The sequence below is a fragment of the Mesitornis unicolor genome, unplaced genomic scaffold (genome assembly GCF_000695765.1).
Source record: "Mesitornis unicolor isolate BGI_N332 unplaced genomic scaffold, ASM69576v1 scaffold21314, whole genome shotgun sequence".
In the NCBI taxonomy this organism is placed as follows: domain Eukaryota; kingdom Metazoa; phylum Chordata; class Aves; order Mesitornithiformes; family Mesitornithidae; genus Mesitornis; species Mesitornis unicolor.
In genome coordinates, this window is record NW_010182310.1 from 1 (window position 1) to 15,644 (window position 15,644).

Genomic DNA, 15,644 nt, shown 5'->3' on the forward strand with positions numbered 1-15,644 from the left:
TGGCGTCCTTTATACGACAAGTACAGAGTGACTTTTGGGACAGGAATGGTTTTTTTTGCTAACTAGCTAACGCCGAAGTAAGTGTTTTCCTGTCTATCGCACGTGTACTGTGGAGATGTCTTTGTTGACCGGCTCCCCTTTCTGGACAGGGTCCTCCCCAAAAGAGCTGGAGTCTCACAGTGCGACGCGTCCTCTGGCGCTGCCGGCCGGGCTGGAGCCGCAGCAGGGCTTTTCTGGCGGTCTCTGTCACAGAGCTAAGGTCAAGCTTAAAACCAGCTGCAAAGTAACTTTTGTGATTGTATAATGGTTAAAAATACTCATGCTGCTTTAACCGGGAAAGTATTTTAATCTCTGTGTTTTCCTAGTACTGTTTGAAGGTTGAACTGAACTGTGTTGGTTTATTTATAACGTGATGGAGAGCATAATACGGAAATTCATTTATTTATATCGGTAACATATTTTCCTTGTTTAGGGAAGTTTAATTTTAGTAAGCAAGTTGTCTAAACTTCAAAGATAATGACAGTAATACTGCTGGTACTTTTAGCATCCTATTGTGATTTTAGTGTTCTCTAGGAAGTAGTTGCTGCTGAGTCAGGTATTGTATCTTTGAGTTTTGGCTATGCTACTTTCATCTTTACAAGGGCATCTTTAGGTCTCAACATACAGAATTAAAAATATAGTTTGTAGCCAGACACCACCTACAATGTTCCTTGTTAATTGCTTAACTTGAGTGAAGTTGCTCTTTAAGCAGTAAGAGTTCCTATGTGTTGTGTTGGGTAGTATATGCATATCTTGCTACATCCTGTCTTGTAAAAGCTAAGCTTTCCGTAAGCGCTTCTATGGAAGTTTACTGATTTAAGGAACTTCTTGCTATAGAACAGAGAATGTTTAGGAGAGGTCTTACAGTGGAAGTTAAAAGGTCTTATAAGAAATTGTAAAGCCTTTCCCTCTCTGCCTTGGTGGTGTTTCGTATAAATACTGTTTTTTATAAAACTGGATAGTACTGTTACAGTAGTCATCGTTGTCCAGGTGGACAATGTGAAGCCCTAGGTTTCCTGTAGCAGAGTCTCAGGCATCAGATCTCATTAAAAAAAATAAAAAATCATTCAAGTAGTACAGCCAGGAAAAATCTGCTCAAGCTGGGTGCTCCAGAGAAGGACCCAGAACATAGAAATTTGTGGGCATTTATACCCTTATAGTCTGTGCACCCACTCTTCATGTGCTGTTCATGTACCTTGTGTGTGCCTCTCTGTCCGATGGTAATTTCTGGTCTGGGATCTTCCAAGATCTTGTTGAATTCCTTCTCTGTCTCCAAGCAGGCCCTAAACTGTTGTTTTTTGTGGAGTTGCAGCTTCTGTTGATGCTGTAACCTCCTTATCTCCTGCTTTGTTTTTCTTGTGTACCTGCTTGTCAGCCATAACTGGAATAGTCCCAGACTTGGGAAAAACAGTACTTAGCAAAAACATCAGTGTGTTATCAATGTTATTCTCATACTAAATCCAAAACACAGCTCTGGACCAGCTACTAAGAAGAAAAACTGTCTTCCAGTTGTAAACATAAGTGAAAGTTCACAGCTTGTGTCCTAAGGCAAATCTATCTACTCATGTTAAGCAAACAGCTTATTGTACCAAATCACACAACATTATGCTATAACTCTTGCATCCTAATGTTAAATGATCGACTCTAAGTGATTTGTTATAATTAAAACTTACTTATTTTATTTAAGTGATTGATATTTCTTAACAAGCAGTTTGGTAGTAAATAAAGTCAGCTTATTTTGGATTGTGTGTATTTCAACTGGAAATCTTTTATAAAGAGCATCTTTGGTGGTGTCCCTCTCCTTATTTCCTGTGGCAGAGTTCTGCACCTTCTCCTCCTTTGCCTTCTTACCCTTCTTGTCTGTCTCCCTTGCCTGTTGAGGTGGTGGCTGTGAACCAGGCCTTTGACATGAAGTGAATTTTTCTATTATCATAGACATGTCAGTACTGTACTGTAAAAAGTTAGGGACTAGTCTTTGCATGGGTAAGTACATTAGATGCGAAGAAGTTATCTATATGCAGTATTTACAGGATTGATTCATTATTTTTAGCATTTATCTATGCTTGAAAATCAATTCCTATTTAGTTAGGAAAAAAGGTAGTTGCTATTCTGGCACAATAATTTATATGGTCAGTTTTATTCAACAATAGATGCTCATGCTTGGCATTATTGAAGAATGTATAAATACATCTAAAAGTTGCTATCAATCTTCTTGCCCTTTTCAGCTAATTATATAAGTGTACTCGGATTTAAAAATTTTATTCTGTTTTTACATTGTAATCCTACCATCTGACAGTCATTCTCTTCTTTTATAGCTAAAATGAATTCAAAACCTGATCCCCCCTCAAGTCCCTCTCACCCCCAGCTGCATCTAGGAAGATCCCAGCTAAATGCTGCTGCTGTGGACCACAGTGAGAACAACCAGAAAACTGGAGCATCTTCAGGAGATACTGCAACCTTTTCTTCAGTTCCTGGCTACTCCCATAGCAGGGAGAAAGCTGAAAAAAATGGTAAGTACGAAAGCAATTCTTATGCAAAATTGGCTTGTGTTAAACACTGGGAGATTGTGTGTACGTGTATTCTAAACTGTTTAAAGAGACACTGTAAAGTAGAAAAATAAATTCCTCTAATTTCTTTTAACCTGCTGTTGTGGAATAGATTTTTCTTCTACACCTTACTTTGTGTGTATTTTTGAGTTTTTCCATCCGATTTTTCTTATGTGTACAGAGCAACAGGAAAAAAGTTTGTTTGAAAAACTGGCAGGAAGAATTAAATGTAAATTAGCATAATATTAAGCATTTAATTTAATTTCTTCAGTTGGCTAGATTGCATGCAAACTGTAGCTTCAATATGGATTCTAATGTGGCTGAACAGATGCTACCGTAATGGAAACTGAGGGAATGATAAGCTGATATATGAAACCAGGGTGACAGAAATGAAGTTAAGATTAGCAGGCAGATAAGAAGTTGGATTAAGCATATCATTATATGCTTTGAAAGGCAGAATGGTACTTCTTTTTTTTTCCTTCTCACTGTGAACCCATTGAGTTTCAAAGATAGTGAAAACTGATGGGATAAGAGAAATGTCTTACGCTAAAGGTAGAAAGAAAAATGTCTGGCTCCTGTATTCTACTGCTGGGTTCCAGTTTTAAATTCAGTTTGTAATCTAAGGCTTGTGCAAGAAGGTGTTTTGTTTGAGGTCTAGCAAAATGACTGCTCTTTAACTTTCATTAAAATTGGACTTTTGATTGTGCAACTGCTTATGTGCATGCCCTTGCATCCATAAATATGAGTCACTCTATTGAAGGTATTAATGCTATACAAGAGTTTAAAATCATTAAATGTGTGACTATCTACATGGCATGTAGCAGATGCAGCTGAGCTCTGCACATAGCTCAGGCTGGTATTGTGGCTGTGTTAGCACATCTACTGTTGTTGAGGTTTAGGGCTGGGCTGGCCACTAAATGATGGACAGATGCTGTCTGTTAACCCCTCTCCCCTCCCCTGAAGGGGAAGAGAAAGGGAATATGGGAAAGAGACCCTTAGGGATTAAGGGTTGGAGAAGAAAACTAATAGGTTTAATGAATCAACAATAAATAATAATGCAGAATAATAATGTAAATAGGAAAATAATGTATACAAATATATACAAAACCAATAATAAGTCCTCCAGTTAAATCACCAGAGGCTCTGCGGAGCAGGGCACTGGAAAGGTCCTAGACAGGATCCAGCAGCAGGTGGGAGCAGGATTCAGGAACTGGATTCAGGAATGCATGGATTGGGATTTAAGGCAGACAAACTAGCAGGGTTCTGCTTGGACATTGGCCATGGCAGAAGAAGCAGTGAAGATGAGGAAAAAGAGATGGGAAAAGGGGCTTGACCCTCGTGATCCCTCACCTTGACACTGAGTATGCTGTATGTGGGATGGAATACCTTGTTGGTCAGTTTCGGGTCATCTGTTCTGTCCACTCTTAACCGCAGGTGCAGCACCTCACTTGGGACACCCCAATACGGCACCTATGATGTGGCAGTGGCTTTGGTCTCCATAGGCACAAATATAAGCAAGAGCTATATTTACATACCATACCTAATACTAACTATAAACATGAAGCACTGTCACTTGTAGAAGCAGACACTGAGAAATCATGCTGTTAGTTTTGGAGAATACAATCACTTAGAGGAGACTTAACTGAAAGAGTAAAATCACTGAATGGAGATTTTTTTGGAGGCACTGAGGCTTGTTAGAAATTCAGGTATCATTACCAACTTTGTCATCTTGCCCACCGGTAAAAGAATGCAGAAATGATGGAGAACTGACGCTTCTAATCATTACATGATTATTAATTTAGTATCAGTGCTAACAGATATGTTTTCTTCCTTTCTTCATTCTCCAGTTTCTTAATATGCTTCAGCAGGGAAAGAATAGCAACAACATTAGGAATATGGTATGGACTTATCTTGAGTTTTGTTACAATATGGTTTGAAAGAGGAAAATGCCGTTGGTGCCCACATTCATGCAAGATTCTGGAAATTATAAAAGCTATCAATCTAGTGGTGGTTTACACCAAGATTCTGTCAAGTATTCTTTTCTAGCTAATTCGGATATAAATACTGGACTCTTGAAATCATATCAAGTTTTGTCTTAGTTCTCTTTACAGGCCTATGTATTTACTAATGATCCCTATGCAGTTCTATATTCTAGATGCTTTTTTGTGCCCCTGTAAAAGAAGACTTTTGAGCATTGATGTATTTCTCTGTTTCAGTTGTGACTCATTCATGTATACTTTAAATCTCTTCCCATTAATACCTTCTAAGTGCTTGTTGCCACCGTAATTGCCCTTTCCATCTTAATCTTAATATATGCAAGTATTTAATGTTGCAGAATGAGCTACTATTGGTGTTGTGTTATGCTGGAGTCTCTAATAACCAAGATTTTAGTGGATTTAGATAGCAAATGTGATCAAGAACATGTTTCTTCATCTTGTGTTTTCTTGTATTTTAGATTTGTCATTTATCGTAATACTAACAGTTTCTAGAACTGAAAACTCATTTAGGAGGAAGGAAACAGAATTTTTCTTCTGCCTACAGCGGCATTGATCATCAGAACTTAAAAAAAACAGGGATTTTGATAGGACTGCAGTAAGAAGTACAAATAGAGAGAAGTAAGTACGCAGAGTAATGTGCGTACAGAAAAAGATATGAACAAAGTGATGTCCCAAACAGGAAACTGGCACTGTAGCAATTTTCAGAATATTTGAGCTGACAGATAAGGTATTCCTTGAAATCACTAAAGCCTTTAGCAATAAATATTCAAGTTGCTGATAGATCTAGGAGAAGTAAAGGATCAGGTCTCTTAGCCATGGCCTGTTGTGGTCTGGTTGTATGAAAGGACATATGCACTAGAGCTGATGTTTTGGGAAGGTCTCTTCTGACTTCTTTCTTGGAAGATTAAGAAGTCCATGACTTTGAATGGTCGCTATGTGTCACTATGATGATGACTGTAACTCTGATGAAAAAGAGGACAGAAAGGACCAGCACATTACTATACAGAAAACTGTCTTAATGTTATTAAATATGTAGAACGCTCCTCTTTATTGGTGACTTAAATATCTTGCACAAAATTCTACAACCTTATATTTGTAACAGAAGTAATTTAATTTTTCATATATTGGCTGTGATTTCTGTTGGAGAAGAGGAGATGAGATGTACAACATCCATCTCAAATATTATCTTGACAGGCAGTTTTACCTGAAGCCTATCTACCATATGCCCATGTGCCCTTCCTACAAAGGTATCCTGGGCTGCATTAGAGGAAGCATTGCCAATAGATGGAGGGAGGTGATCCTTCTCCTCTATTTAGCACTGGTGAGGCCCCACCTGGAGTGCTGTGTCCACTGGGCTCCCAGTACAAGAGAAACATGCTGATGCTGGAAAGAGTCTAACAAAAGGCCACTAAGATGATGAAGGGACTGGAACATCTCTCCTATAACAAAAGGCTGAGAGAGCTGGGGCTCTTCAGCCTGGGGAAGAGAAGGCTCAGGGGCATCTATATGATATCTATAAGTACTTAAAGGGAGAGTGCAAAGACAACTGAGCCAGGCTCTTTCCTGAAATACAGAAGGCTCCATCTGAACATCTTTACTGGCATAGGTTTGCCAGAGAGGTTGTGGAGTCTTCATCCTTAGAGATACTCAAAAGCCATTTGGACGTGGTCCTGGACAGCCAGCTATAGGTGGCCCTGTGTGAGCAGGGTGGTGGAGCAGGTGACATCCAAAGGTCAGTTTCAACCTCAACCATCTGGTGATACTTGAAATATTCTTGCCAGTGTATCTGTATTTCTGATCTGTGCTTTTTCTTCCAGTCTCTACTTATATATGCTGTGTTTAAGGCTATGGCATCAATGTGAACATTAAGCAATTTATTTACTGGAAACACACATCTCCTCCTCCTGCAGCATTATTCATATCTTACAGCATAATCCAGGTAATTAATTAATGCTCTAGCTCTGACTCAGGAAAGCACTTAAGCGCACACACATCCTCAGCTGCACAGGTACTTCATCTGCATCAGTCTCCCATACTGAAGTTTTTTTCTTGTCAATTTTTCAATCTATCTTCTACTAATGTATCAAGAGGTAGTGTTTTTTATTCCTTGTATAATTCATTTCACAATGGAAGGTAACAGTGCTTTGAGAATTTATTGTGCAAATCAAATCTGGATTTAATAAAAAAACAGTGTTCAATTATTGAGCTTGAGATGATTTGTAGATACTATTTTTGTTTCTTAAAAAAGAAAAGGAGGGTATTCCTACTTCTACCCAAAGCTGTTGCATTCTCTAGAAAACATCTGCCTATGTAAGTTATTGGTTTTTTGTGTATGTGTTAAGAATGGAATGAATATTGATATGTCAACTCTTCTGTTTAAAAATAAATTTTAAAATTTTTACATTTAAAAACTTTAAAAAATGTTACCCTTTCATAGATGTTTCTGAACAGGAAGTTTATTAGTGAGCAAAGCATGTATACTACTAATTAGTTCTTCTGAAATTTTAAAACCATGGAGTCATCAGTATTCATGTAAGCAAATTACAGGAGAATTGCTAGGTGCTTAAACAAAGTTCTGCCATTATTTTAGTGGACTGTGCCAAGGAGGACATGGAATATAGCAAGGAAGACCAGTGGCTGCTTGTTGATGGAGTCTGAAGTTTGTTGAAACAGGCAAAGACTCGTATTTCCTGAGACATTTCTATATCCCAGATGCACAGGCCCCTCGGTTTCTGTTCAGCTACTATGTACCCCTTTTTGGCATCTGTATTTCTTCCACTCTGTGCATCCTCCTTCCTTCAGACGCAGCTCTAAAGCAATGTGAAAAGGATCTTTGCTTGGGATGTCTGTATTCAAGTAACTGCTTCAAGTCAGCCCCAATGGTAACTTGAACCAGATTGAGATTAATATTTATTGTGCTGCAGGTTATCTGGAGGTGTTGCCATTTCTTGTAATGCTTAAGTACTTTCAAGCATGTAAAAGTGTCTTTCTTAAAGACTGACTGCTAATCAGCAGGTAAAAGAGGACATCTTTGGATAGCAGAGAAATCTGAGAGGCAGTGTAAAAGTGATAAATAAAATCTGTTTTATCCACATATCAAAAACTGTTTTCTACATCATTCATGTGCATTTGCTAGCCAGTAAGGTTGGAGAGGAGGAATTGGGTAGGAATTCAACAGTGAGAGTTTGGGAAGTTTTGAGAGCATTGCAAAGCTAAGTTGTAGTGCTTGAAGAAACATGTCTTTGGTTAAGGAACTAATTTTTGTTTTGTCCATGTTTTTGCTGTTAAGGAAATATGCACAAATACCTTGCTCTAGAATTGAGAACACATGGGGAAGGCATTTGTACTGAGAACTTTGCAAATCAATTTCCTGTATTTTGTAGATGTGTGGAGTTCTACTTGTACTTAGGAAGGTTATGAGAGGGTTTTTTTATCTCTTGGAAGACAATTATTTTATAAATTGTGTGACTTAGAATTTATAAATAGTACAACAAATCTTCTAAACCGTTTACAACACATTCTAACAATGTACAACAGTGCATCTCTAACACAATGCTAAATGATAGCTAAAGAATAGGGACCCTCGCTAATTTACGAATATTTTCCACTTGAGATTACCAAGAACCTTTGCTTCAAAGCTCTATTTTAGCACTTCTGTGTCTTCATTTTCTGTCGGTTTGCTTGTACAGGCTAACTCTTGAGGCAAAGTGAAGTGTTTGTGCAAGGCTTGAAGAAATCTCAGAAAACTTTGATTGTTAGAAGGGGAGGATTATGCCTTGAAGTATTAATTACTCAACAATTTCTCCGTCAGTTTATTAATGCCCCATCAAACTTTACCTGCAATTATTCAGGCTCCTGGCAAATTCACTTGCCAAGCATTGCTGTGGGGGAGAAAGGATTCTATCCAAACAAAACTTAATGACTGTATTTTGAGATAAAATTTGGGGACACAGTCATAGTCAGTGCAGCACAATGTGAATTGGCTTTTTCAGGTCTGCTGCTATTGTTGTCAGTAACGTGGTGGTGTTTTTACCGTATGTGGGAGTTTAACCATTTTATTAGAGGAAAGATTCTCCATGTTTGCCTTTTTCACAATTTGAAATACATAAGTGTTTTCTTTGGCTCTTAACAAAGATATTGTTACTGATAACAATTTTTGCATTTGCAGAATGAACCAGATTAAGGAAAGTGCCCTAGCTTAATTGTCTTCAATTAGTTTTCAGGTGGATCGATTTTCTAATCTGTGTTCATTTATGCTAACAAAATGTTTGCTCTAGGATAGTCCCAGGGTGTTAGAGGGCTAGATATGAGCACTGAAGAATAGAAGGGGAAGAGCTGTTAATCACATTAGTAGATCATGTGATGAAATAGGAGTAGCTCTGTAAATTGTTGCTATTGTACACATGTAAAATTTAATCTAGATTTTGGAATACAATCTTTCAATTTAGTTTCCTCCAAAAGGATACTGGTATGTATGTTCCACTGCAAACAAAATGTGTATAAAATGGGAACAGTTGGAACGTGAAATGTACATTCCTCATCTGAACCAGCTCTCCAGTATAGTGCATCTGCATTCATCAGCAGCAGGAACTGCTCATCTCTGCAGACATTTTGCAGTGGCTTTGGAGGAAAACATTTGGAAGGACCTAATATCTGTACAGTCATCTTCAAATAAACCTGCAGCAAATCCCTAGTACACTACAATAATCAAGGAGAGACTTGACACTGTTGTGCTGCTAGAGAGCCCCTTGCAGCAGCAGAAGGCCCACTTCATTGCGAAAGCTAGAGGAGCGACTGTAAGAATAAACTGGGAAATAAACCCAATCCTTTGCAAAGTCAGTTAATAATTAGAAGTGCTTATTAAGTAAGCTAGTAAGGCACTGTGGACTTGCAAAACAATTGGGGTAAGACTGTAAGGGCCACTCTAGTTTGATGGTAAGCTGATTAACTGCTGGAGCATCTGGGTGATGAAGAGCCTAAACCACAGAATTGTTGAAATTCCATTGAGCCTTGTGCAGGTTGTTATGATAACTTTAGGTCTTCACCCACGAAAATATGTGGTCTTGGTGAGACTTGTGATCTAACTCTGTTTCTCATTGCTTTTCTACAGGTTGCATTTTTCTTTCTCTCTTTTTTTCTTTTTTTTTCTTTTTTTAGGCTGGGGGAGGGTGAGGAAGCTTAATGATGATGATTTTCAATTGAGAAATTATAAAAAGCTTATTTATTTTTAATTCTCTAGTTTTGGAGCATGTTAGATTTATCCTAGTTCATCAATAAAGAATTTAATCAGAGATGCCTGCATATGAAAAACAGCAAGACTGTCTCATTAGTTGTGTGTAAAATTATTTTAATGACTTTAAATGATCCAGCTATGCTAGAAAGAAATACCTTTTAAGAATAGTTTTCCCTCCACTTTTAAAATTTATAGTCTCTATAATATCACTCTTAGTCTTCCACCTACATGCTTTTTTTCTTTTTATTGCTCTCTTGACAATTTGGCTTCCTTTTGTGAGGGTGCAGAAGTTCTTCCCTTTGCAATTTAATGCTATTTGATGACTTGCAATTACGGTGTGACTAAGACTGTTGTCATACCTACAAATACGTTGTTGTTCCCAGAGAAAGCAGAGTGGTGTACTAGACTTCAAGACCTCTGTAAATAACTGTTATTCCCTTATCTCCACTCCATGTTATCACCTTTAAAAATAGAATGCCTGGTAATGTATGCCAGTAGAAATAATTTTAATTGTTCTTGGGGCAAGTAGGACCATCTTAAGATCTCACCATGGAAGTTGAAGTGCATAGAAGAAAAACATGTGATGTCCTCTTAATTGTACCTAGCCCTTAACTTTGCAGTTAAGGTAAGAATCCAGAAGGCCTCTGAACGGATAAGAGGATTCAACACTCATGGATGAGCAAATAAGTGTCTGAATTTAATAAAACATTTCATCAAAACAATGACGTTTGTACAAAATATTTCTCTCTCTCTCTCCAGTCAGTTCTTTGGTTTGTGTCATTATATTCTGTATGTACAAATTATGCTTATGACGTGATGCTTAATGCCTGCTTTTAACTGGAATGTCAGTCTTTCCAGCAACTTTACTCCTTCCTTGGTACTGCACACAATACCACTGAACTTCTGGAGACTGTGGAAAGTGAGTAGGAGGATTTCTCTAGAGACTCAAACTGGCTCTGCTGAACGCTGAAAGCTCAGTAGTGCAATCCAGTGACACACAAAAGCTATTAGAACCTTAATTTTTGTTACAAAATGTACAGATTGACTTTTTCTAAAAGCACATTGATAATAGACAGTCTACCTGTGGATGAACAGTTTAAGTATCTTGTTCCTGGAAGAAAGAAATCGGATACCTTTCACTTTGGAGATACACTTACATAGCATCTCCTAGCAAACAAAAGGATTTTTATTTGATCATTAACATGTATATGCCTTTGCTTCTAATAGTCTCTGAGAGTCTAGAAAGCTTGTTTCATAGTGAGAACAAACTGTGTAAAAAGCTATGGACTATTCCCTGAAAATGTTTAATTTGTTGACTTTTGATAAACTTAGAGATATTTGCTTACAGAAAGAACTTTTCCTGCAAAAAATCCTTTGTAACACTGCATAAGAATTACCTCCATACACTTATGAAAGTGACTGGAGTTATTATATAGGGCATGACACACAAAAAACCCAACAAAACAAACCAAAACCAAAACCATACCAACAAAACAAAGCAAAAAAACCCCAAACCACCACCTAGTGGGATTTTGGGCAAAGTATATTCTTCTACATCTGTTCTGGTCAATATCCCTGTGTATGCATGCCCTTAAGCTTTTGTTTTCCTACTTGTTCCTTGACTATTGCTTGAGCAAATATGTCTGTGATATTTTCTTTGTATGTGTCTGCATTCTTGTTGCTTGTTTCCTACCTAATGTTATAAAATCTTAAGATTTCAACATTGTAAAATTTTATTTAAACCAGCAAATGAACTATTGCTAAGAATCTGCAAGAAAATTATATTCTATAGCTAGTATATTTAATTTGTGAACTTCTGAAAGCAAATTAATTCCATGCATGTTCTAACATAAATTAACTGTATCAGTTTGGTGATAGGCTGTTATTCCTGATGCTTCAGTCATGCTTGCTTGCTTTATTTTTAGTAGCCCAGAAAGACCAGGTGATTATAATACAGTCCCATCATAGTTTTGAACTCTGTAGCAAGACCTCTACTGACTTCATAAGAGGTTATAATGGCTTTTCTTTCTGACTATACCCTAGCAAAGGTAAATATTGGAGGAACAGAGAACAAGACTGATAAAAGCTGAGGAGCAGGGGAGAGAATTCCCTTAAAACAATGGTTTGAGAATCCCATTCAGTTGATCACAGCCAAGAGACACCAGCACTTCAAAGCAGCCTGCAAACACAGAGTTGTTCCAGGTAGATTGTCTTTAGCAGCTGGATGCTTGGATTTTAAGAAGCCAAACAATGCTTTTTCTCTTTTAGTTAACTTTAGACACTGAAATCCATGGGACAAGAGAACACATTTTGGGGCCCTTAAACGCAAACTGAGGACAAAAAATGAGTATTAAAAAATTACTGACTTTCAGCGAACTGATTCTCTTTGTGGATGATTATGGTGATAATTAAGGTGATGTACATCCTTTCTGTGCACCACCCTAACTTCCTTTGGGCCAGGATTTATAGCAGGCTTTTGAGCTGTTACTGGCTGTTTCTTTTGAAGCTAATCCAGTGCTGGGTTAGATGGCTATAGTTTATATTAAACTCTAGTTTCCCTGATTAAACTTATGGCACAGAGTGCATTTATAACTCTGAACTTGATGGTAGTAGAACAGTTTTTCTCTATCTGCAAGTACTACTTAGAAGTACTTTTTTTACCTAAAGTATGGAATAAGCTTTACGTGTTGCACTTCAGAGGCATGTTTTTGTGGAAATCTCTAGACATAAAAGAGAAAATAAAAACCCAGCTTCAAGTTCATCATAAAGTTATGGAAGAGGCTTTTTCAAATAGAGTAACTAATCCTCCATCTGTTTTTTCTGTGATGTCTGTCTCCACCTACACATTTCTGTGTTCTGCTTTCCTTTTGGAACATGGTGGAAAGGGTAGAGTTGAGCAGCAAACGTAGGTTGTTCATACTTGTATCCTCTCTAAGTAAAAGCAAGTCATTTTCTTTGATTCAGGCTGTACTTCCTTTCAGGTTCAGTTACAATAAGGCCTTCTTGAAAAGCAGTTAAGTGATCTATGCATGCAGCTTCAAGTAAGTGCAGTACTGTGCAATGCGACACAGATCTGTTCAGACATCAGCGCGCTTCATGGCATATGGAGAATTTGTTCACATGTGGGAGAAGGTCTGATGACAAAGGAGACATCCTTCCCTCCCTGCTCCACCCCAGTGATTTAGCTGCTGGAAGGGCCTGTGGGTGAAAGCTTGTTCCATACCACTCTTCATCACACATGTAAATTACTCTTGCCAGTTAATAACATGAAGCTGAGGGAAATGCTTGACATCCTGTGACTTCTTATAAGTAAACCCACTTTATATTAAATGGAGACCTTATTGGATAAAGCTAATGAAAATACAAAGTGCAGCTTTTTCTTCTCTTGTACCCAAGCTAACACAGAGTTACGGTTTGTGACCTCTGTGTGAAGGATCACAGAAGTTGCTGTCAATGCTCACTATTAATACTGCAGAACCTGAATGGTGATTAACTTTTCCAGGATGAGATTCTTGTTATCTCTATTACAGTCCTTTACACTGTTGTTTACAGCATGCCATTTAGAGCCAGGGACCATTTCCCAAATGTGCAGTCCTTACTTGATTTTATTCGTATTTGACTGAGATGTTAAAGGTGTTCAGTGTCAGCTTCTCAGAATTATGTTCTTCAGCATCTTGCAGCTTCCTTGCTCAATGGTGACATAGTTGTATTTGGTAGTGCATTCTGGCTTTGATTCTACCCTTGGTTTGCCCAGTTGCTTTTTAAACTCATATAAATATTTGTCACTGGCCAAATACTTTTAAGCTGTTGATGCCCCTTAGTTTCTAGATTTAGTGAGACATGGAATAGTCTCTCTGTATACCTTCTCCATTTTGCAAATCCCTCCTGTCTCTAATATCGTTCTCGTTTTTTCCTCAGGTGAAAAAACCTGGTAATAGTGTCCTACTAGTACTCAGCTGGGTGGGTTTGACTTTTTTTTTTTTTAAATAAAACAGTGTGTTACAACTCCAAGGTTTTATTCTGAATGGTAATAGTTCAGGGCTTATCACAGTGTGTACAATGATAAAGTGTCTTCTTGGTTTGCATTTATTGCATTTTGTCACTAATAAATGCATTTATTGCATTTTTGCCTTTTATCACTCAGGAAATCCTTTTGCAGGGTTTGGGTTTGGGTTTGCTTTTTTCTGCAGTCATCACTTCTAAGGTGTGTTTTGGCCTGAATAACACAGGATCATCAACAGGCTTTGTCACCTCCATGTTTTAGCCCCTTTGTCTCCCCCCGTTTTTTTTTATTTTTTTTATTCTCATTTAAATGCATTGACTAGTATAGGCATTATGGTATATCCCAGTGTGTCTATTCTGATAATATTTCCCCTGGGAGAATGAGAGCTGTGTATTTCGATTCTTTGGGTTTTATTTCTTAACCTCTTACTTATCCATGTAACAGCCTGTGTTCTAATTTGTTTAGAGGACTTCTGTGAGAAGCCTTTGGAGATAGAAATATGAGCTGCATCTGCCTGTCCTTCAACCTTTTGACTCCTGCAGGGACACTTTCTGTCAAGGCTTTCTACACAAGATCTGCTGATTTTTACCTAGTGTATCTCTTTTGCTCCCTCCATAGGCTTAACATTTTTTTTCTTCTACATATTTGCTTTGTACATGTATAAGATTTTAATGGTTTCTGTTACCATGGATCTCTCTGGTATTAGACTTGCTGCTTTCTATTTCTCAGTTTTAAAGTGAGAAGCTCAATAACAATTTCTCTTAAACAATTAAGAGAACCTACAGTTTTAAACACAGCTAAAAGAAAGCATAGCTTATTTGTTTCAGTTTGAGTATCCTTCTGAATGCTATTCCTAGGTAAGAAAAAAAAGACAAAAACAAACAAAAAAAACAAATAAAAAGGCAAAACATGTTTTAGTAGATCTTCTACTGCAGCCTTCTCTTTTTCAAATATTCAATTGGTCATGAATTCTTTGCAGACCCCATAGTCTGCCTGCTAAGTTTGCTGCTCCTTGTGTGCTTGAAAAAAAGGCATAAAAAGAGTAACAGATCCTGCATTGAGTTGTTCTCCAGACCTTTTTCTCTTGATCTATCATGGTATATGTTTTAAATTAATTATTTTTTCCAATTTTCTTTTTTTGGCATACCTTAGCTTTACAATTACGTATTCTTATGTCTAAGACCTTTTTCTCTTCTTCTGTTTTTCAATCTGGCTTTGCTTTTAAATAGGACTGCAGCAGATTCTTTGCTTCTGACACGCTTATGTGGGTACTAAATCTAATCTGCTGTTACAGAGTGGCTCACTAACTTCTTAAACAAGGTTCTCTGCACTGTTAAATTAGAAAAGTGTTTTTTGTCTTTTGGTTTCTCTGATAAATTACTTCACCAAGTTAGTTATTAAATGTATCTAAAATCCTATCATGATATCATTCTTGAATGTGATACTTTCTGGAAAGTAGTTGAGGTAATTACTGCTGTCTTCTGGACTTTTTGCTGCTCTGATTTTTCTTGGAGTGTTTTAGTTGTGTTTATTCAAACAAAACGTCAAGGAAACTGCATTCCAAATCCTGTATTTAAAAAAAACAACAACTAAGATTTGCAAGATTGACTTCTCGTTGTTGCTTGGCCCATGTTGCTGAGCCACCTTGTTGGCAATTTTCTCCAGCGGCAACTTTGAAATCCTGTGAAATGGTAAAAGTGTTTATGTGCTTTGCTAGGTGTGTATTTGGTGAGCTTGGCGGCTCAGTGTTACCGCACTGACTGGGACTGAACATAGCAGATGCATGTTGAGCATACACTTAACTCTTCCTGACTGTTTTCAGTCAC

General features: G+C 37.6%; 1 protein-coding gene across 1 annotated transcript in view; it reads left to right on the top strand.

The window, feature by feature from the left end:
- The first annotated feature begins 2,359 nt into the window (after positions 1 to 2,359).
- The window catches only part of WFS1 (Wolfram syndrome 1 (wolframin)), a 32,895-nt gene continuing 19,610 nt past the window's right edge, over positions 2,360 to 15,644 (top strand). The window contains 1 exon segment of the mRNA XM_010183736.1: positions 2,360 to 2,549. Within this exon segment, the coding sequence (XP_010182038.1) occupies positions 2,360 to 2,549 (190 nt within the window).